Consider the following 24,525-nt stretch of genomic DNA (forward strand, 5'->3'; position numbering starts at 1 on the left):
GGCGCAAAGTTCAAAAGCCAGCGTCTGTGATGGTATGGGGGTGCATTAGTGCCCACGGCATGGGTAACTTACACATCTGTGAAGGCACTATTAATGCTGAAAGGTACACACAGATTTTGGAGCAACATATGTTGCCATCCAAGCAACGTTACCATGGACGCCCCTGCTTATTTCAGCAAGACAATGTCAAGCCATGTGTTACAACAGCGTGGCTTCATAGTAAAAGTGTGCATGTACTAGACTGGCCTGTCTGTAGTCCAGACCCGTCTCCCATTGAAAATGTGTGGCGCATTATGAAGCCTAAAATACGACAATGGAGACCCCCGGACTGTTGAATAACTTAAGCTGTACATCAAGCAAGAATGGGAAAGAATTCCACCTGAAAAGCTTCAAAAATGTGTCTCCTCAGTTTCCAAACGCTTACTGAGTGTTGTTAAAAGGAAAGACCATGTAACACAGTAGTAAAAATGCCCCCGTGCCAACTTTTTTGCAACGTGTTGCTGCAATTAAATTCTAAGTTAATGAATATTTGCAAATAAAAATAAAGTTTCTCAGTTCGAACATGAAATACTGTATCTTGTCCTTGCAGTCTATTCAATTGAATATAAGTTGAAAAGGATTTGCAAATCATTGTATTCTGTTTTTATTTACGATTTAAACAACGTGCCAACTTCACTGGTTTTGGGTTTTGTAAATGAAGCATTGTTGACAGTTTTTTTTAAAGTGATTTAGTAGTAGAATTGATGGACCATGATCCAGGATGAAGTTCGAAACCTTGAGGAAGAAGGAAGAAGAGCTAAAGCCGTCGAGCTCGCAACCCAAGGTGCCTGGACAAGGTGGAACAGAGGCATTTTTACCATTGTGTTACATGGCCTTTCCTTTTAACAACACTCAGTAAGCGTTTGGGAACTGAGGAGACCAATTTTTGAAGCTTTTCAGGTGGAATTATTTCCCATTCTTGCTTGATGTACAGCTTAATAAGTTGTTCAACAGTCCGGGGTATCTGTTGTCGTATTTTAGGCTTCATAATGCGCCACACATTTTCAATGGGAGACAGGTCTGGACTACAGGCAGGCCAGTCTAGTACCCGCACTCTTTTACTATGAAGCCACGCTGTTGTAACACGTGCCAAGAGGACCGTGACGTGGACCGTGAGGACCGTGACCTGGAGTGAACTGTGGAGGCTGGAGCCGTTTTGTATCTCGTTTCTGCTCCGGGCAGTATACGACACCCTGCCGACCCCAGTCAGCTTGCATAGGTGGGGAATGAGGGAGGACCCGCTGTGCAGGTTGTGTGGCGGTAAAGGAATTATGGTGCACATTCTTTCTGGGTGCAAAACAGCATTGACCCAGGGAAGAAACAGGTGGCGCCATGATAAGGTGTTGGCAATGCTCGCAGACATCTTGGAGCAAGAGAGGAGAAAGAAACACCAGGCCAAAACTAAGCCACTGCTGAGCACCATCACCTTTGTGAAAGAGGGTCATAGACCAGTTGTCCAAGGCCAAGCTAAGCAAAACCTCCTTCAGTTGGCCCAGGGTTGGGAGATGGAGGTCGACCTGGGGAGGAAGCTCCTCTTCCCAGAGGCGGTACTGTCCACCACTCTGAGACCAGACATAGTTATGTCATCCTGGTGGAACTTACTGTCCCGTGGGAGGAGGGATGTGAGGAAGCGGCAGAGAGGAAGAAAACAAAGTAGGGGTGGACAGCATGGCTGATGACAGTGGAAGTTGGATGTCGAGGATTCCCTGCTCAATCTGTGTGGAATCTGATGACAAAGGTCGGATTGAGTGAGAGGTCACTTGAGGAAAACAGCCGTTCGTAGGCTGGGAGAAGCGGCACAGAGAGCCTCCTGTTGGCTCTGGCATAAAAGAGAGGACAATAGCTGGAAGCCTGGATGAGAGGGGCAGTGATCTGGCCAATCACTGCTGACCCACCAACCGGAGAGTGTTGTGGTTAAGGGTCGAAACACTTGGTGAACGTTCGGGACCACCTGATGACCTCTTGTCCAGGTCAAAGCTCTGTCCATTAGAAGTGGATTATAATAGCATCTTTGATGTATTTGCAAACTGATTGCTCCCATTAGCTACATTGCTAGCCACCAAGAACGAGCCGTTTTTTGCATGTGAGAATGCAAAAAAAAAAATTGTCTTCTCGTCTCTTATAAGGATTGTGCGCAATCGACACATTTCCAAAAAAAGTGCAGTTACCCCTTAAAACACCATCTTAAATCGAAACACGTACTCCAGGATGCATGTCAATCCTCTTGATGACTTATTTTGTAAACAGCTACTAGCGACAAATCTTGAGACTTTTCTGGGTGATATTGGAGACAAAGCAAGCAGCAGTCAGCGTCCTCAGCATGCAGTGACGGCTGCTGCCGGTCAGCTGGTGCTGCCGCGCCGATAGCTACATGCTAGCATGAATGCTAGCTCCATCGACAGGAAGAAGAGAAGAAAACTACGCTGGCAAAGTTTACTGATTCAATGTTGTCAACAAAAGTACCACAGTTAAGTTAAACATATGCCTTTGCTAAACAGCCAGCCAGCGCATGTAGGACATCTAACCTCTGATGAGACCAAGATGTCGTTCTTAGCACCACAGCTGAGTCATCGTACAATACCTTGAAGAGGCACAATTACAGCAAGGATAAACCAACTGTACTAAACAAACAAGAGCATCAACTTGCAACTGCAGAATGAATGTTCATTTATTTTGCTTCCTGGATAATGTTGGACATCTGTAAGTAATCACAACAAGCTGAGGTCGCATTTTACCAAAAAAAATTCTTCAGCAAATCAATGACTACCCACGATACAACATATTGGAGTATTTTCTTCAGCAAATTTTATTCATGCAAGCAAAACATAACTCATGTTTAATCACAGGTTTAGAGTTTGATTAATCTGATTCAACAAATGAATCACTTGACGGCCCTATTTACACTGTAAGTATTGCTATTATTACGCACTAGCTATTTGATTGTAACATGCATTTTAGTTGTATACCTATGAAGGTTCTCATTCATCCAGGTCGTTGTCATCTCAGGGCGTTCAATCGTTTGCAACTGGACTGCTTGGTTTGTCTTGGAAGACGGTTCACCTTTTAGTTGTAGTTTTCATTAAATTCAGAAGTGTTGACATCACCATGTAAAATTCCTAATGCTAATCAGTAGCATGTATATGGCATATCTCTGGTACATTTGAAAAAATGGAGCGATTTCTATCATGCATGCTTGCTTTGTTGGCATGAAGAATTCCAACATTATCTAAAGACATTCCGCTACAAATATGCTTGTCAAGTGCTTGAGCCGGTGCAGAGTCTGAAACCGGATGTGACGTTACGTGGTATGGTAGGTAACCTATGATTTTATGTGAATTGGTACTGGGTGGTACCATCGAAATTCCGTCAGTACCTATGAAAAGGACCAAATTCGGTACCCGTCCATAGATATGACGGATATGAAGAACGTGTCAATGCACATTTTCATCCCATAAAACCTAAATTCTGTTTAGAATTATGGCTTTCTGTTTTCCGTGAATATTTTTGCCCTGCTTTTTGTGTATCAGCTAAACTAGTAATTTGCCCGTGCATCTTTTTGCGGAATTAAGTGCCCAAACAAAGGTTCTGCAAAAACAAAACAAAAAAGAAAACACCATGGGGCCAAGGATGTCATAATATGTTTGGGCTACACCAACAAGAAACACAAAAGTGACGTTAGAAAAATCTGTGCTTGAAATAGTTTAGATTTCTGTGCGATAACATTTCTGTCTGATCTTTTGGAATGGACAATACTAACGAAAACTGAGGTACCACTTTACACACTTTTTATAGGCTTGTTTACATTTGTCTAAAGGGAAAGTAGCAGAAAAAGTAATTTAAAATGATATAGTTTTTCTATTTTCCACACGACTGAAGCGTCAAAGCACCATACCGGTGATTGCAAAAACATTATCGATGAACTGTGTGGAAGCAGGTGTAGGTTCACTATTGATAATATACAAAACCCAAAACCAGTCAAGTTGGCACGTTGTGTAAATCGTAAATAAAAACAGAGTACAATGATTTGCAAATCCTTTTCAACTTATATTCAATTGAAAGGACTGCAAAGACAAGAGATTTCATGTTCGAACTGAGAAACAACATTTTTTTTTTGCAAATAATCATTAACTTAGAATTTAATGGCAGCAAGACATTGCAAAAAAGTTGGCAAAGGGGCATTTTTACCACTGTGTGACATGGCATTTCCTTTTAACAACACAGTAAATGTTTGGGAACTGAGGAGACTAATTTTTTAAGCTTTTCAGGTGGAATTCCTTGCCTTGGAGCGGGTGAGGGTACGGGGACTAACCTTGGAGCGGGTGCGGGTACGGGACCAGCCTTAGAGCGGGTGCTGGTACGGGGACCAGCCTTAGAGCGGGTGCTGGTACGGGGACCAGCCTTGGAGCGGGTGCTGGTACGGGGACCAGCCTTGGAGCGGGTGCTGGTACGGGGACCAGCCTTGGAGCGGGCGCTGGTACGGAGACTAGCCTTGGAGCGGGTGCTGGTGCGGAAACCAGCCTAGGAGCGGGTAGTGGTTGTCTGGCTGTAGGTTGCGGCTTGGCCTGCTGAAGACTAGGTGGTGGTGGTGGTCTAGCAGGGGGTTCTGAAAACTAGGTGGTGGTGGTCTAGCAGGGGGTAGCCGTTTTGATGGTCACAGCTGTGCCACCCCATCAGCACAGCAATCATCCCCCTCCGAAAGCGGATGCCAGTCGCTTCCTGCCAAATGTGGAACAGTCACAAAGTGTGGGAGGCGGGAGGCCAAGAGGCGGGTAGATTCTTCCTCCCCTCTAGATATGCTAAACAGTCCATTTCTCATTCCACCATGAGATTGTTGTTGGGGACGGCGTGGCGCAGTTGGGAGAGTGGCCGTGCCAGCAATCTGAGGGTTCCTGGTTCAATCCCCACCTTCTACCAACCTAGTCACGTCTGTTGTGTCCTTGAGCAAGACACTTCACCATTGATAGGTCGTGGCTAGCACCTTGCATTGCAGCTCCTGCCATCAGTGTGTGAATGTGTGTGTGAATGGGTGAATGTGGAAATTCTGTCAAAGCGCTTTGAGTACCTTGAAGGTAGAAAAGCGCTATACAAGTGTTCCTGAGCCCATGTGGTGATATCCTTTACACACTGATGTCGCTTGTTGATGCAGTACAGCCTGAGGGATCGAAGGTCACAGGCTTAGCTGCTTACGTGCAGTGATTTCTCCAGATTCTCTGAACCCTTTGATGATTCCTTGCAATAGCTGGTTGAGAAAGGTTTTTCTTAAACTGTTCAACAATTTGCTCACGCATTTGATGACAAAGTGGTGACCCTCGCCCCATCCTTGTTTTTGAATGACTGAGCATTTCATGAAATCTACTTTTATACCCAATCATGGCACCCACCTGTTCCCAATTTGCCTGTTCACCTGTGGGATGTTCCAAATAAGTATTTGATGAGCATTCCTCAACTTTATCAGTATTTATTGCCACCTTTCCCAACTTCTTTGTCGCGTGTTGCTGGCATCAAGTATTAAAGTTAATGATTATTTGCAAAATAAAAAAATGTTTATCAGTTTGAACATCAAATATGTTGTCTTTGTAGCATATTCAACTGAATATGGGTTGAAAATGATTTGCAAATCATTGCATTCAGTTTATATTTACATCTAACACAATTTCCCAACTCATATGGAAACGGGGATTGTACTTAAGCTTTCTTCTCGGGTTGGAAAAAGACACATGTAACACACTCTGTGACCCGTGAAAACGTCACAGCTCTTACTGTAATCATTAAACATCTTGTGTGTGAGAACGTAATGTCCCTCATGGTCCAGCAGGCATCCTAAGCCAGGTTTTTAATGCAAATGGAGAGAAAAAACAGGTTGAGCTCCTTGCAAAGAGCAAAAGAGTCCAAAGTACTATGTGAGTTTCCTGAATATCTGTGTAAACTTGACTGTGAATTACAGGGAGGTTGTGTAACATCTGCTTCTTATTGTTCTAAACTGCAACGTGCTATTTGTAAGGAAGAGTCTGAGCTACAGATGTAAACATGTTGAAAAAAACGTCACAAAATGAGATCCATAACAAGAGCTGTATTAAAATGATTGGCAGTTCCTGCAGGATTTTGCAGGCATTTTTTTGTTACTGTAAGAGCCACGTTCCATTATTAAAATATATGCAATTGCATGCAATACACAAATTTATTTTAGTCGAAAATGAAAGGACAAATACATTTGTAAGAAAAAATAAAGTACTTTATTGAAAAATATTTCTTGGCCAAGGTTCAGTTGTCTGCTCTTCTGTGTTTTTTTTTTTACCCCGAAGTGAGAAAAGTTGGAATTTTTAAAGAGAGTTGTATAATTTTTTGACTGTGAGGCCATGAATGAAGTGAAAGGAAGTCAAGTAAAAGAGATTGTAAAACTGTGTGTTTAGTTTAGCTTCTCGAGTGTGACACCCATTGGGTAAGGTAACTATAAATATGTGCCAAAAAATAAAGTAGAAAAGGAAAAATAATTTCATTTCACAAGGACTGATTGTAAAAAAACAACAAATAAAAATGCCAAAACTTTCACAAGTTTATAAGCTGTATTACATCTCACTGCTCTGTACTATTTTTCTTTAGTGGAAAAGGTGGCAAAATGTCTCTTGATAGTTAAGGTCACCTCTGCCCTGTAAGAATTATTACTATTGTGAGCTATGAGGCCGAGTTCAGCTTGTGAATGATCAAGGGGCATGTCCATGGTTCTTTGTGACTCACACATTCTTTTATGAGTGCACATAATGTTCCACATGCTATCACTTTGTACTTTTGTATTTGTAAATTGGTACAACACTGACTCACACCACTTACTGCTCTTACGTCTGTTTTTACTCCACAGAGTGAAAGAAAACTGGCACAGGGTTTTCTAATTGAGCAGGAAACAGTCTTACTGTCTTAGTGACGTCATGTATTTAACAATTATTGACTACAATTTGGTGTGCAAACCAAGCATTTATGGCAATGAACACCATATGAATGCTATTCTGTTTCAGAACAGTGGCAAGCTGACATTACATATATGCAGTACATATACCACAGCCATCACCATGGACATGTGCTCCTGTATACCTGCATCTGCTTCACCTGTTGGGCAGACCAGCAGCTGTTTCCCACAGTCCAAGAGCACCCACTGCTGCTTCTAGCTTGCTTCTTCGCCAACAGGCCTCCTGCAGCGCCCTCTGGTGCTTTAACATCCTTTTTAAGACCAACCACCTCAGCACCTGTGCCGCGGTGTGGTAGCCCTCTGTTGTTTAGGAATGTTGGGCAGCAGACGACATTGTTCTTGGACGTGGATAGAGGTGGCCGTGTAAGAAGCCTATGTGACAGTTTGAGGGTAGTGGAAGGATTAGAGGTAGGGCATAAGTATGAAAATGTCTACCTTTTAAACCATGGGCTTTGGAGGTGAGACTTTGATGCTTCTGAATATTTAGAATCTCTGAATATAGGTGCTTGTGGTTTGAATTAGCGTCTGTTTTTAGAAAAGTTGGGTGTGTCGAGCTTTTAGCTGACAGCCTGCAGGTCCCATGCCCCTGTCTTGCGGAATGACAATGTCTTAAAGGGGTCATATTTAGATTTGTTTTCTACATTTTTAAAACACTTCCTTGTGGTCGACATGACATGTGATAGTGTTTCTTTGGTCAATATGTTGCATAGATTTTGATTTACAGACCATTTTCAAGCTGCTTTCTGACCGTCGCTTTAGAATGCGCCGTTTTGTGGGTTGTCTTATTTATGTGCTGGAGCCAAGGCCCCTTCGACTGCGTCTCCACCCTGTCAGTCATGTTGTAGTTTTTAGTGCTTCCATATCGAGTCTACTGACAGATATACGTTAGAACTACTGTATACAGTACTTTGTATTTGAAATGGCAACAGTGAAGGATTTTAGCATGTACGAGACAGTCTGTTTTACAGATATCCACCTACATCGGTATGATTTTGGCATCTTTAATGTACAAAATGTATCAAAGAGGCCGCCTTCAATTTTTCTGTATGCAGCCCTCTGTGAAAAAAAGTGTGAACACTACGTGTTAAAAAGATACCGTATTTTTCGGAGTATAAGTCGCTCCGGAGTATAAGTCGCACCGGCCGAAAATGCACAATAAAGAAGGAAAAAAACATATAAGTCGCACTGGAGTATAAGTCGCATTTTTTTGGGGGAAATGGATTTGATAAAATCCAACACCAAGAATAGACATTTGAAAGGCAATTTAAAATAAATAAAGAATAGTGAACAACAGGCTGATTAAGTGTACGTTATGTGACGCATAAATAACCAACTGAGAACGTGCCTGGTATGTTAATGTAACATATTATGGTGACAGTCATTCAAATAACTATAACATATAGAACATGCTATACGTTTACCAAACAATCTGTCACTCCTAATCGCTAAATCCGATGAAATCTTATACGTCTAGTTTCTTACGTGAATGAGCTATATAATATTATTTGATATTTTACGGTAACGTGTTAGTAATTTCACACATAAGTCGCTCCTGAGTATAAGTCGCACCCCCGGCCAAACTATGAAAAAAACTGCGACTAATAGTCCGAAAAATACGGTAAGTCATAAATAGATAGGTTTTAAATGGGGCTTTCAAACGATTAAAATAATTGATTGCGATTAATCGCAGTTTGTTCATAGTTAACTCAAAATGAACCGGAGACAGATATAATTTTTTCATCATTAATAAGTGGACCCTAGTCAGACAATTTTTTTGTTTTTATTACCATGACTGGACAATTAGTTCGCTCTAATGAAATGTTTTTTTTAAACATGATGCTTTTTTTAAACAGCTCAACACAAAATGGACAATCACGCTTTTAATGACAATGAAATTACCTGCAGTGTGTTGGTGTCTTGCCAGACTTTGTATTTTGTAGGAATACAAAACTTGTTTTCCTGCTGTCGAAGCACTTGCCTTCAGAGGAGGAGCTACATCATGTTTAGATATCAGTTACACACATTAATAACACATAATGTGGATTGTCAAAGGTGTTTGAAATGTAATCTGTGATCTTTCTACCTGAATATATGCTTCTGATATTCTGTACATTACATGTTGTATAAGTTAATGATATTCACATCTCTGCATGGCAATGTTTTAACCCTCTCTATTTTTAAATAAAATTATATTTCCATCTGAAAAGTTATTGCTATGTCAGAAACATGGATAAATGCTAAAAAAGAAATGGATTTTGAACTGGAAGGATATGTACTATATTATATCACCAGAACCAACAAGAACGTAGGGGGAGTAGCTGTGTACGTGATGAAGAACTTAAACTACAAAGTGGTAAAAAAATGTCATTAGCTATTGATAATATTTTAGAATGTATAATAATTGAAATACGGCATGAAACAAGCAAAAACGTACTGATCAGTTGTATATATAGATCACCGAAGTCAAGCATTGATACGTTTTAGAACTGGATTAAGGCAACTTTTATTGAAATCAGTCAAATAATAACTTTCTTATGTGAAGACTTCAACATTGACCTCTTGAACCCTAACAAAACAAAAGTACATAGATGACTTTATAGACAAAATGTACAGCCTGAGTTTATATCCTAAAATCACAAGGCCCAGCAGAATCTCAGGATACAGCGCCACTTATTGATAATATTTTTACTAATGATTTTGATAATAATACTACAAGTGGTCTGCTAATATCCAACATCAGTGATCATAATCTATGATGGAAACTACAAGAAGAGGAAAATATTACAGATCCTGAGTCAGTTGAGGACTTGAATGACACTACAAACAGAAAACCCCACTCAATGTTCCTCAAAGGTGTGACAAAACAGGAAATAATAAATACTGTGAAAAAATGTACATCAAGACCTCAACTGATTGTAACGGGATTGATATGGAAACGATAAAAACGGTTATTGAAGAGATTTCAAAACCTTTAACATATATCAGCAACTTATCATTTCAAATAGGCAAATTCCAGATAAAATGAAAATCGCAAAAGTTGTACCAATTTATAAGACAAGAGACAAACACCAATTTACAAACCTGTTCCTCCAAAATTTTCTAAAATTATTGAAGAATTGTTTAACAACAGATTGGACAAATTCATAAATAAAAATAAAACACAGACAACCAATACGGATACAGAGCCAACATTTCAACATCAATGGCATTAATCGAAATAACGATCACCAATGCAATAGATAGCAAAAAATGTGCTGCTGCAGTGTTTATGGATTTCACAAAAAAAGCATTTAACACAATCAATCATAGCATCTTAATAAACAAATTAGAACGGTCTGAAATCAGAAGGTTGGTCTTGAACTGGGTAAGAAACTACTTAACCAACAGGAAGCAATAGGAGAACAGAGCTGAAAATATATTGTGGCGTACCTCAGGGATCAATACTAGGACCAATATTCTTCTGTCTTTGTAGAAACGACATTTGTAAAGTTACAAAGGACTTAAAGCTAGTATCATTTGCAGATTATACAACTGTGTTTTGTTCAGGAGAGAACAAACATAAGCTAATATAAATAATAACAGAAGAAATTAACAAATTAAAAAGATGGTTTGACAAAAACAGACAAATCTCAACAAAACTAAAATAATGCTATTCGGTAAAAGTAGAAGGGAAAGTCAAACACAAATAGAGTACATATTAAAAGAGTAAAATAAAACATTTTTGGACTGAAAACCTCATGTAAAAATATTCAACATAAAATAGCAAGAAACATATCAATAATGAATAAAGCAAAAATGTTCTGGACCAAAGATCACTTCATATTCTCTACACCTCAATGGTGCTACTGTGTAGAAACATGGGGAAACAACTACAAATGTGCGCTTCATTCAGTAACTGTGTTAGAAAAAAGATCAGTTAGAATAATACATAATGTTGGATATAGAGAACATACAAACCCTTTGTTTATTGAATCAAAAATATTGAAATTCAACAACTTGGTGCATTAGCAATTAGCTAATATGACGTACTAAGCAAAACTATAATCTGCTACCCAAGAATGTACAACAATTCTTCTCAACAAAAGAGGAGTAATATAACCTTAGAGGAAAATCTAACATAAAACGTTTGTATGCACATACATTTAGCATATCCGTATGTAGAATTAAATGATAGAATAGATTAATTAAGCAAAGAAATCAAACAAAGTACCAATAGGATTCAGTTTAAGAGATTGTTCAAACTACAAGTGTTCACAAAGCACAAAGAAGAACAATTATGATGAACATTTTAAACCTTTAAAACATTTTTTTGAATGATTATTTATGTACCGGTATTTAATATTTGTTGACTTATTTATGGTATATTTATTTATTCTAACAGAGAATAAGGAAAAGGGATAAATCTGATATGATATACAATAGGGTAGGATTAAATATGCTCTGCTTCTTCCCATTCCTTTTCGAATGTGCTGTAAAGAAACAACTGAAAATATGTGATGCATTACAGTGTATTGTATACATGTTCGAAATAAACTGAACTGAACTAGAAAATGTCATATTCAGCCTGCTAAACATTCTGTAATCAATCAAAACAGGTTATAAAAGAACATGCACCTTATTTTAACCTGCCAGAAACATTTATTTCGGTATAAATATCAAAGATAACATTACAAAAACATATTTGACAAAGCATGATGGAAATGTAAGACATTTTTCATTTTGTTATGGTGGTAAGACCGGATGTGACGTGTAACACTATTTTTCGTGAAGCCGGAAGTATGTGATTGGTATGCAAAGGGGTGTCTTGACATGTTTTAACGACGTGAAAGTCTCCAATAAAAAATTACTCCAGAGTTCCTGCCTTTCTTTTCTGCTGAGCTTTTATTCCATCTTACTAAAGCAGTTAGTGTAACAATCCACATTTTATGTTATCAAAGTCCTCAACCGTAATCCAAACACGGAAGTGAAGCTCCACCTCTTTGTTTGCAAGTTGCAAAGCGCGCCAGCAGGCGTTTGCATCAATGATGTCGTCTCATGGCGATCAAAAATCAAATAGTCTTGCCTTGCTGGGCGGAACGACTTGCTATGGCTTTAAATCTGGCATTTCTATAATGTGCCCTTTTCCTTGTGCATTTCTGCTTTTTTTTTTGAGCCTGTGGCTCAGCAGTAACTGAACGCCATTACATTTTCCCACGCTACAGAATGGACCGAAGATCAAAAAGGAGTCAGGACACGTGCACGTTAATAACATCAGCGCCGTTAAAGGGACTTGTAGTTAACACATTATTACTGAATTAACTTTGACAACCCATGTTGTAAACAATCAAAATGTGTCCCTCAGGGCATCCTCCAGCTGTTATTGAAACTGTATGCATATTTTGACATACCACTGACATACATTCTAATTAGAGATGTCCGATTACAAATATGATATCGGATTCCATTGGTATAATTTTTTTTGCTGATAATCATATCGGCATACCGTATTGAACTGCTCTGTGCATCACATAGCAACACGCTTGCTGTTTGAAGGCACCCCGCAGACGCAGCAGCCTATGAGATGATTATGAAACCATCTTTTTATCAAATTGAATCCACTATAATGTATCAATTTGGTCAGTGCGGTAGATATTTTGGCCATTATTTTTTGTTTTTATCCCAGAAGCTTTATCTACCTGTGCATTGTTTAACAGTGTCTCAAAAAGATGTTGAGTCCAAGAGTGTAAATACCTGCTCTGTGGTATAGGAAGATTGGCCACTTTGTGTGCTTCTGGATGCCCCAGTATGTGTGGCCGTTCTCCTCCCCATCTGAGACCTGAGGGGGCACAGGTGACTTGGAGATGACTGTACTCAAAGCAAAATATTTTGGTATATAAAGGTTAGGCTAATGTTCAGTTCAGTTTATTTCGAACATGCATACGATACAATGTAGCGGTAATGCATCACACAATTCCAGTTGTTTCATTACAGCACGTCTGAAAAGGAGTAGGAAGAAGCAGAGCTAATTTAATCCTACCCGTTTTCATACCATAGCAATTTTATCCAATTTCCTTGTTCTCTGTAACAGAACAGTGAACAAATAAATATTAAATAAATAATATACCATAGTAAGCATACTAATATTAAATACATAAATAATCTTTGTCTCAATTAAAAAAATATTTTTAAAAATTTAAAAAAAAGGGGTCCAAGATGTTCATCATAATTCTTGTTCTGTGTACTTTATGAACACTTGTAGTTTGAACAGTCTCTTAAACTGAATCATATTGGTGCTTTGTTGATTTCTTTGTATGAGCATACAAATGTTTTTAAATTAGATTTTCCTCTAAGGTTATATTACTCCTCTTTTGTTGAGAAGAATTGTGGTACATTCTTGGGCAGCAGGTTACAGTTTGCTTTATACATAATTTTAGCTGTTTGCAAATGCACCAAATCGTTGAATTTCATAATTGTGATTTAATAAATAAAGGTTTTGTATGTTCTCTATATCCAACATTATGTATTATTCTAATTGATCTTTTTTGTAACACATTTAGTGAATGAAGCGCACATTTGTAATTGTTTTCCCCATATTTCTGCACAATAACTCAGATATGGTAACACTAGCTAGCAGTATAGAATATGAAGTAATTTTTGTCATCTATTATTACGCCCAAAAATGTGTTTTATTTGACCCTTTCGATATTTACTCCATCTATCTGTATTTGTGTTTGACTTTCCCTTCTACTTTTACCGAATAGCATTATTTTAGTTTTGCTGAGATTCAAAGATAGTCTGATTTTGTCAAACCATCTTTTTAATTTGTTAATTTCTTCTGTTATTATTTGTATTGTCTTCTGTGTGTTCTCTCCTGAACAAAATGCAGTTGTATCATTTGCAAATACTACTAACTTTAAGTCCTTTGTAACTTTACAAATGTCATTTACATAGAGATTGAACAATTTTGGTCCGAGTATTGATCCTTGAGGTACGCCACAAGATATTTTTAGCTCTGTGGAAGTGTGTTCGCCTATCTTCACGTATTGCTTCCTGTTGGTTAAGTAGCTTCTTATCCAATTCAAGACAAACCCTCTGAAGCCATATACCGTTCTAATTTGTTTATTAAGATGCTATGATTAATTGTGTCAAATGTTTTTGTTAAATGCATAAACACTGCTGCAGCACATTTTTTACTATCTAGTGCATTTGTGATCCCTTCCGTTATTTCGATTAATGTCATTGTTGTTGAGATGTTGGCTCGGTATCCGTATTGGTTGTCTGTGAGTGTTTTGTTTTTATTTATGAATTTGTGTAATCTGTTGTTAAACAGTTTTTCAATGATTTTAGAAAATTGTGGAAGTATAGAAACAGGTCTGTAGTTTGTAAACTGGTGTTTGTCTTCAGTCTTATAAATCGGTACGATTTTTGCAATTTTCATTTTATCTGGGAATTTGCCTGTTTGAAATGATAGGTTGCTGATATATGTTAAAGGCTCTGAAATCTTTTCAATAACCTTTTTTATCGTTTTCATATCAATTTCGTTGCAATCAGTTGAGGTCTTGGATTTACCTTTTTTCACAATATTGATTATTTCCTCTTTTGTCACTCCTAGGAACATAGAGTTGGGGTTTCTATCTATGGTGTCATTCAAGTCCTCAACTGACTCGGGATCTGCAATCTTTTCCTCTTCTTGTAGTTTCCGTCATAGATTATGATCACTGATGTTGGATATTAGCAGACCACTTGTAGTATTATTATCAAAATCATTAGTAAAAATATTATCAATAAGTGGCGCTGTATCCTGAGATTCTGCTGGCCCTTGTGATTTTAGGATATAAACTCAGGGTGTACATTTTGTCCATAAAGTCATCTATGTACTTTTGTTTTGTTAGGGTTCAAGAGGTTAATGTTGAAGTCTTCACATAAGAAAGAAAGGATCTGGAATCTTTTCCTCCAGATTTGGTCCAATGTTCACAAAGTACTTATTGAAGCTTTCAACTACTTCGTTCATATTGTCATTTTTTACATTTTCATCTAAGAAATATTTAGAATAGTCCTTTTTAGCACCATTTTTAATAATGCTATTTAGGATGCACCATGTTGCTCTCATATTGTTTTTGTTCTGGTCCAATAATTGACCGTAATATTCTTCGACATGTTCGTAGTATGCCAGTTAGCTTATTCTTATACGTTTTGTACTTGCTTTCTGCGTCTGTAGATCTTTGTGTTATAAATGTTCTATATAGTGTATTCTTCTTTTTGCAAGCATTTCTCAGTCCATTTGTCATCAATTGTTGATATTTTTATTGTGCTTCTTACTAAGTTGTTTCAATGGACAGTGTTTTGTTTGTCATAAAGCATCTCGAATGTATTTAAAAAAAAATACTATATGCATGATCTACATCATTTTCAGCGTAGACATTGTCCCAACTCTGTTTTCTCAGATAATTTTTGAGAGCTGTCATACTTTGTTCTGTACATATTCTTTGAGAAGTCTTTTTGTCATGGACCACAATGGAAACAAGCATTTTGGCTTTTTGTGCCATCCATTTGCCTTATTAAAGCATTACATGGATTAAATTCTATAAGCTTCTCAATCAGTCAATCAAATCAATCCATATTCCTCTTCTTGTAGTTTCCGTCATATATTATGAAAACTAGCAGATGATCACTGATGTCGGATATTAGCAGGCCACTTGTGGTATTGTTTCAAAAGTATTAGTAAAAATATTATCAATAATGTGGATCTTAATCTTCTCGACAGATATAAGAGTGGAAGTTACTCATGGACCTTGTCACATTTTGCCAACAATAAGGATTGTGTCATGATAACGCTATTGTGCAATATACCATATTAAGTATTAACAAACTAGTCAATTTGCTAGTTTTGACAGCATCTTATTCCAGTGGCAAAAGAATCCCACCAGTGACTCTACTTTTTTTTTATTGTGTACGACTGTAAAAAAACTCATCATGGGACCAAAGAAAGTTGCGGTGACAACGTTTTGATAAAGGTGAAACACCTCTAATTCAAACTAGTATTTAAAGAAGACATTATGAGAACACTATCAATTACAAGTTGTACTATATGCCCTTTTTAGCCGATAACTCTAACTACTCAAGATTACTTAAAAACAAAAAAAAACATACGTACATTGCCAATTATGCAAATGATATGATGTAATCTTGATATTTGGCAAACCCACCAAATAGATTGCCATTATGTGGAAATCACTGTAAAAGATCCTGTTTTCTTCTTTCCTGATCCAAACAATTAGCCCGGTAGATCGTCAAACAAACTTTACCTGACAAAGGTGTTCCCCGCTTTCCCAAAGATTTGATGTCCATGTAGCGACTGTGCAGATCACCTCTGGCAATTGAGCCTCGTTGGCTATCAGAGAAAGGCCAGCAAGGAGGATGAGAAGGAAAAAAAAGTGGGGCCAAATAGAGAGGGAAAAGGAATTATGAGGGGAGAGGAAAATGCAAGCAAAAAGAAAAACAAAAATTTTAAAAAGCATGAAATACCCTCAACATAAAAATGCAACACTTTTGTTTTTTCCCCCATCATTTATTATCTGCATCAAAGATCTAAATCATACGTTAAACATACAGGGAAACTTGGGATTCATCAGTGAAGAGAATACGTCTGCAAAGCACCAGACGCTATTGGAATGTGAGCAATTGCCCACTCAAGTCGGTTACAAAGACAACCTGCAGTCAGGTCGAGGCCCCAATGTGGACGGTGAGCATACACATGAGCTTCTCTGAGACAGTTTGTGCTGAAATTATTTGTTTTTGTACAAATACAGGTTTTTGAAAGAGCTGTTCGAGTAGCTGGTTTGTGTACAAATAAAAACAATTCAATATTTGAAGTCAGATCATGAAAGATGGGAGGAAAACCCAAACTGTTGCGTACATTTTTTTTGTTGAGTGTATGTAATGAATATCACAAAGCAGAACTAAGGATCAAACATAACAGCATGAGATGGTGATGGCACATACAAACTGTAATAGAAGCATCTTAATTCATACTGTATACCGTTTTTTGGAAGCAAGTTTAATGCAAAGAAAATAGGCACAACAGATCTCTTTTAGCTGGCCAGATAACAACAATGTTCTTTTATAAGGGCAAATGGGATTTTATGCAAGTAAAATAACTATTCAAATGCCAGCACAGTCTCCACCTGTGTCGTACAAACATGGTGAGTCTATCAAGACACAGCACCATTTATTTTTATTTTATGAGACAACAGTGCCAGTTAGAATGTGGTCAATTGAAGCCCAGTTCAGATCTATTAAGGCGACTAGTCATCATTATAAGCATATAATGATCATTGTACAAACATGATACAGTGAATCAATCAGGAAGGGAATTGAAAAGAAAATAGATTGAAAGGATGGGTGAACAGATAAATGAAGTGGAGGAAAAGAGAAAGCGACAGAGTTACAGAAAGCAGTGTATTGGACAAACAAATAAGGAGAAGAAACTCACTATGTATTGGTTTCAAAAATAGATGTGGCATTTCTTCGTCAATGTATATTTCTCCCAGTGTACCAATATAACTGCTGATGGAAGGAGCATTACAATAATAAATAATAATAAGACAATTGAATAACGCCACATAGGTACGCCCAATTTAAACATCTTAATCTGAGAATCTGATAAAACCTTGACTCATAGAATGTAACTAAATACAAATAGGAGATTAGTCTAGATCAGAGGTCTACAAAAGGGGGTTCGTGACCCCTAGGGGGTTTGCAGAGGTACTGCTGGGGGAGTTTGTGAAATTTTTGGTTTAGTAGACTTAAAAAAAAAAATATTACCCTACAATTTTCCATAATTTTTTGTTTTTAAATACACATTTACATTGAGCCAACACACTGTAGTGTAGTTTATAGTTGGCATTGGCATAGCCACCCTACTCACTGTATCTTGCAGGTTTAAAATAAAATTATGAATAAATAGTTATAACATTCTGGTGATCAGATAAGATAGCTAGCAATTAGCAGTGCTAGTTTCCAGGTAGCAATTAGCGGCGCTAATTTTTAGGTAGCAATGAACAATGCTGGTTTTCAGCTAGCGATCAACAGCACTAGTTGCCAGCTAGCGATTAGCAGTACTAGTCGCCTGTTAGCAATTAATTCCCATCAAGTTCAGGGGCCTTGGCTTGGAAAACAATGAAGACCCTAGTCTAGAGTAAACTGTTGCCCTAGTCTAGAGTAAGCTGTTGCCCATTAATGCGCTACAACGCTAATTCAAGCATCCGTCCAATTATTTTCTATACTGCTTGTTCTCATTATAATTGCAGGTGAGCTGGCGCCTATTATAGTTGACTTCAAGCAAGAGGCAGGAACACTTTAAAGTTAAAGTTAAAGTACCACTGATAGTCACACACACACTAGGTGAGGTGAAATTACTCTCTGCATTTGACCCATCCCCTTGTTCCACCCCGTGGGAGGTAAGGGAAGCAGTGAGCAGCAGCGGTGACCGCGCTCAGGAATAATTTTGGTGATTTAACCGCCAATTCCAACCCTTGATGCTGGATCCCATTTTTATAGTCTTTGGTATGACTCGGCTGAGGTTTGAACTCAGGGCATACACTCTAACCACAAGGCCACTGAGTAGGCTTTGGACTAGTGGTCAGTCATTTGCACTCTGCAGGGCACATATTAGCTGCATCTCAATGAATACCTCTGTCAGTACACTTGAATAGTTTTACTGTATACAGTCATGGCCAAAGATATTGTCACCCCTGCATTTGTCAGACAATGCACCACTTCTCCCAGAAAAATTTTGAAATTACAAATGCTTTGGTATTCACATGTTTAGCCAAATCTGATATTTTACACAGAACTCCAATAATGGGCTGGAAAAAATTATTGGCACCCTCAACTTAATATTTGGTAGCACACCCTTTGAAAATAACTGAAATCAATGGCTTCCTGTAACCATCAATGAGTTTCTTACACCTTGCTACTGGATATTTGGACCACTCTTCTTTTGCAAACTGCTTCAGGTCTCTCAGATTTGAAGGGTGCCTTCTCCCAACTGCTGTTTTTAGATCTCTCCACAGATGTTCTATAGGATTTAGATCTGGACTCATTGATGGCCACTTAAGAACTCTCAAGCGCTTTGTCTTAAGCCACTTTTGTGTGCTTTTTGAAGTATGCTTTGGTTCGTTGTCCTGCTGGAAGACCCATAACCTCTGACGGAGACCCAGCTTTCTGACACTGGGCCCTATATTAGTCCTCAGTTTTCATGATGCCATGCACACAGTCAAGGCATCCGGTACCAGAAGCAGCAAAGCAACCCCAAAACATCAGTGAACCTCCACCATGTTTGACTGTAGGGTTGGTGTTCTTTTCTTTGAAGGCCTAATTTTGTTTTCTGTGAACAGTGTGTTTTATGTGTTTTACCAAAAAGCTCCACTTTAGTCTCATCTGTCCACAGAATGTTCTCCCAGAAGGATTTTGGCTTCCTCAGTTAAGTTTTTGCAAACACTAGTCTTGCTTTTTTATGTCTGTGTGTCCTCCTGGGTCTCCTACCATTCCGTCCCTTTTCATTGAGATGGCGATGGATAGTGCTAGCTGACAGTGTTGTACCCTGTGTCTGCAGGTCAGCTTGAATTTGTTTGAAAGTGCATCGACGTTCTTTATCCAAAATTTTAACAATCCTTCGTTGCAGTCTTTCATCAATTGTTCTCTTCCGTCAACGTCCAGGAAGGTTAGCTACAGTGCCATGGGATTTATACTCTTTGATGACATTGCGCACAGTAAACACAGGAACATTTAGATCTCTGGAGATGGACTTGTAGCCTTGAGATTGTCCATGCTTTCCCACAATTTTAGTTCTCAAATCTTCTGAGAGTTATTTGCTCTTCTTTCTCTTCTCCATGGTCAGTGTGGTACACACAACACAAAGGTTGAGTCAACTTTTCTCCATTGTAACTGGCTGCAAGTGTGATTTCTATATTGCCAGCACCTGTTACTTGCTACAGGTTAGTTTAACTACAGATTAAAGGAGCATTACATGCTTAGAATACAACTATTCCTTACAATTTTGAAAAGGTGCCAATAATTTTGTCCAGTCCATTTTTGGAGTTCTGTATAAAATAATAATAGATTTGTTTTTTTGGGGGTGCTTTTTTGTGATGTTGCAATGCAAACAAAATAATTAAACATGTGAATACCAAAACATGTGAATACCAAAGCATTTGCAATTTCAACAATTTTCTGAGCGAAGTGGTGCATTATCTGACAGAAATGCAGGGGTGTCAATATTTTTGGCCATGACTGTACACTGTGCACACAGAGTCCCTAAGGGTGTTAAGTTTGACCGTGTAATAGTGTCAATGACGGTCTTTCCATTGGAACCCTTCTGCTAGTACACCTGAGTAAGTACTCTGTACTGTGTACCCTTTGTCTTTCATTTCTGAGTATGCAAATCTGACAAATCGATTATTGTTATCGCGTACTTACGAGAAATAATAATCCAAATATTTACCCACTGTCTCCCGGCTGGCCTGGGAACGCCTCGGGATCCACCGGGAGGAGCTGGACGAAGTGGCTGGGGAGAGGGAAGTCTGGGCTTCCCTGCTTAGGCTGCTGCCCCCGCGACCCGACCTCGGATAAGCGGAAGAAGATGGATGGATGGATGGATTTACCCACTGCTGGTTCTTCTGTTTCCTACTTTACAGCGCTACAGGTTGCTCCTCAGTCACCATTATATTAAGTTTCTACCCACGTCTCCTTTATTTAGTCAAGATGGCGATTATTAAAGGCATTAAGTCTCCATCAGTACACATTCACCACTTAGGCCATTGTAAGTGCAACATCCGGATACTGACTGCACTGCATTTGACATACTTTTAGATACTCAAAAAGCTTTTTGTAAGTGCAGAAGCTTGCGAATTGAGTCACAGCCATTGACAAACAACAATTCACATTGACACTTGTTTTTCTATTTACAGTTGCAACTGAGAGTCCCCATTTACAGTAACCTAACACACCTGTTTTGGGGAGTAATCAGAAAAAATCAATGCAAGCATTGGGGTAACATGTTATCTCACATAAATGATCCAAGAGATATTGGAACCTGGAACTCCTGACCGTGAGGCAGACATACTATGTTGTAAATATTCATGATGAAATAATCTAGTTATGTGACTGTATTGTAATGTTAGGGAGTATTAAGAGTCCCTGATATAAACAACATCAAATACAATAGTTTTACTTACTTTTAAACCCTCATGTGTATTTTGGATACTTAATAACTAAATGCCCTTCTGACAGACAAGAAGGATCTATTTAAAAATGTGTTTGCTTTTTTGTTAGCGAGATAAATTTACTTTACTGAAATAATGTCTAGATGTATCAGCATGTCTATACGGTAGTTTGCACTTGCAGTGATGACCTCCTATTTTTTCCCATAAGGCATCTATTTGAGGAGCAATTTGTTGAAAGTGGATGACACACCAGTTGATCAATGTGTGCATAGAAAATAAGCTATCAAATACATTGTTACTGTATACACTTCATCTAGTTTAGACCATACAAAGGGAAGAAAAAAATAGTTCATGTTAAATGGCATTTGTATAAAAGTGTCAATAATGGATTCCCACTGGGTGATTATAGGTATAAATGTGAGTTTGTTATGGTTGTTTGTCAATAGCCCGGTGTCAAACTCGTTTTCAATGATGGTCAAGTGATTATTAAGCGTACCACTAACTGGAGCCCACATAATACAGTTTGAGAACAATGGATTTAAGTATTTATTTTATTTTGACAAGATATTTTAAAAGATATGCAATTGCATGGAGTAAGAAAAAATAAAGTAATTTATTGACGCATATTATTTCCAGACTTTCGCGGGCCATATAATATGATCCAGATCTGGCCACTGCGCCTTGGGTTTGACACCTGTGATCGTTTACTGTGAGGGTGTACAGTTCCCTATAGTTAGCCATAAAAGGCTCCATTTTACCCGCACCCTGTAAAAATGGATGGATGGAATTCTTGGACTGCCAGTAACCAGAATATTTCTCCAACATATCTGCCCTCAAGCACCACTTATTTAAACGCATGCTGCACCTGGATTGGGGAGTATACAAGCATGCAGCCTAACAAATCTAACTTGCCAAGTTTCAAACTGGTCCCCTTGTGGGTTAAAAATAAATGGACGAAACAGTAAAATTGTTTTAGATGTAACACCAAGAAGCAACCCAAGCTTGCACAACGCCTTGTAAAAAATATTCACTCACCCTGCACATTTCAGCCTTTTAATGCTTTACGTTATTTGCCTTGGATTTGAAATTTTAAGAATTAAACTCCTTTCATGTCAAAGTAAAAACAGATTTCTACCATTTTAATTACTTAGGTAAGTTAAGTAGATGACTGCATAAGTCAGGGATGTCCAAACCTTTTTTTTTTCCCGCAATGGCTGCATGCTAAAAAGTCAATGTATGTAGGGAGCCATTTGATAATTTTTAATTAAAAAGTTTTTTTTACATATTTAAAGACAGCACTTTGTGTCAGCTTTGTATTATATGTTTATATGTATTATATTATATATAACGGGGTATATTATTATCAATTATTAGTTAAAACATTTCAGCTTTTTCTTTTACAATCAGATTTTTTTTGCTCTTTTTTCTTATATTTTTACTGTTGTTTTTTCCCCCCTATAAGAATATGATCATAATGATAATAATAATAATAATAATAATAATTATAATAAAAATACCATTGTATAGCAGCATAACATATTGTGTCAAAAATTCTGTCTGTATGTAAATATTAATGTTTAGTTACACATTAGTGTTAATATTGTTGTAATTTTTCAAATTAACTAATTCATAAGTTAGTATTTTTATTTTTTAATTAACTAACTAAACCTTGTTTATATTTCTACTTAATTTTATTTTTATTTCAAAAGCTTCTAATATTTCAGATACAAAATATTTGAATCCCTGCATTTCTGTCAGATAATTCACCACTTCTCCCAGAAAATTGTTTAAATGACAAATACTTTGGTATTCTCATGTTTATTTATTTTGTTTGCATTGGAACAACACACACACAAAAAACCCTCCCGCCAAATCTTATATTATTTTACACAGAACTCCAAAAATGGACTGGACACAATGATTGGCACCTTTTCAAAATTGTAAGAAATAGTTGTATTCTAAGCATGTGATGCTCCATTAATTTGTAATTAAACTCACCTGTAGCAAGTAACAGGTTCTGGCAATATAGAAATCACACTTGCAGCCAGTTAAAATGGAGAAACATTGACTCAACCTTTGTGTTGTGTGTACCACACTGAGCATGGAGAAAAGAAAGAAGAGCAAATAACTCTCAAAAGATTTGAGAACCAAGATTGTGGAAAAGCATGGACAATCTCAAGGCTACAAGTCCATCTACAGAGATCTAAATGTTCCTGTGTTTACTGTGCGCAATGTCACCAAGAAGTTTAAAGCCCATGGCACTGTAGCTAACCTCCCTGTACGTGGACGGAAGAGAACAATTTATGAAAGCCTGCAACAAAGAATTGTTAGAATTGTGGGTAAAGAACCTCGATCCAACGACCCAAAGCATACTTCAAAAAGCACACAAAAATGGCTTTAGACAAAGTGCTGGAGAGTTCTGAAGTGGCCATCAATGAGTCCAGATCTAAATCCTATCGAACATCTGCGGAGAGATCTAAACACAGCAGTTGGGAGAAAGCACCCTTCAAATCTGAGAGACCTGAAGCAGTTTATAAAAGTAGCAAGGTGTAAGAAACCCATTGATGGTTACAGGAAGTGATTGATTTCAGTTATTTTTTTCCAAAGGGTGTGCTACCAAATTTAAGTTGAGGGTGCCAATAATTTTTCCAGTCTATTTTTGGAGTTCTGTGTAAAATAACAGATTAGGCTTGTTTTTGTTGTTGTTTTTTTTGTTCCAGTGCAAACAAAATAAATAAACATGTGAATACCAAAGCATTTGTAATTTCAAAAATTTTCTGGGAGAAGTGGTGCATTATCCAACAGAAATGCAGGGATGCGAATATTTTTGGCCATGGCTGTATATGATAGCCAATTTTGATATCCATCCATCCATCCATCCATCCATCTTCTTCCGCTTATCCGAGGTCGGGTCGCGGGGGAAGCAGCTTAAGCAGGGAAGCCCCGACTTCCCTCTCCCCAGCCACTTCGTCCAGCTCCTCCCGGGGGATCCCGAGGCGTTCCCAGGCCAGCCGGGAGACATAGTCTTCCCAACGTGTCCTGGGTCTTCCCCGTGGCCTCCTACCGGTCGGACGTGCCCTAAACACCTCCCTAGGGAGGCGATCGGGTGGCATCCTGACCAGATGCCCGAACCACCTCATCTGGCTCCTCTCAATTTTGATATGTTTTTTACAAAAAAAAGCTAAAAACAGATATTATTTAAAGACAACACATTGCGTTATAAATGACTACCGGTAAATATATTATTATTAATTATTGGTTTTAGAATTTCAGATTTCTTCCTCTTTTTTTCTTACATTTTCACTGTTATTTTTTTTCCAA

General features: G+C 38.0%; 1 protein-coding gene across 3 annotated transcripts in view; it reads right to left on the reverse strand.

The window, feature by feature from the left end:
- Positions 1 to 6,237: 6,237 nt before the first annotated feature.
- The window catches only part of atat1 (alpha tubulin acetyltransferase 1), a 51,306-nt gene continuing 33,018 nt past the window's right edge, over positions 6,238 to 24,525 (reverse strand). Inside the window, exons 11-14 of one of the 3 annotated variants that reach the window (XM_061966782.2) lie at positions 20,484 to 20,602; positions 16,285 to 16,370; positions 12,731 to 12,815; positions 6,238 to 7,372 (exon numbers count right to left, since the gene is read on the reverse strand). In XM_061966782.2, the coding sequence (XP_061822766.1) occupies positions 7,099 to 7,372; positions 12,731 to 12,815; positions 16,285 to 16,370; positions 20,484 to 20,602 (564 nt within the window). In that variant the 3' untranslated portion in view covers positions 6,238 to 7,098. The remainder of the gene's footprint in view (positions 7,373 to 12,730; positions 12,816 to 16,284; positions 16,371 to 20,483; positions 20,603 to 24,525) is intronic. The other 2 variants (XM_061966784.1, XM_061966783.2) reach the window with 2 other exon arrangements.

Source organism: Nerophis lumbriciformis, linkage group LG11, assembly GCF_033978685.3.
Source record: "Nerophis lumbriciformis linkage group LG11, RoL_Nlum_v2.1, whole genome shotgun sequence".
Lineage (NCBI taxonomy): Eukaryota > Metazoa > Chordata > Actinopteri > Syngnathiformes > Syngnathidae > Nerophis > Nerophis lumbriciformis.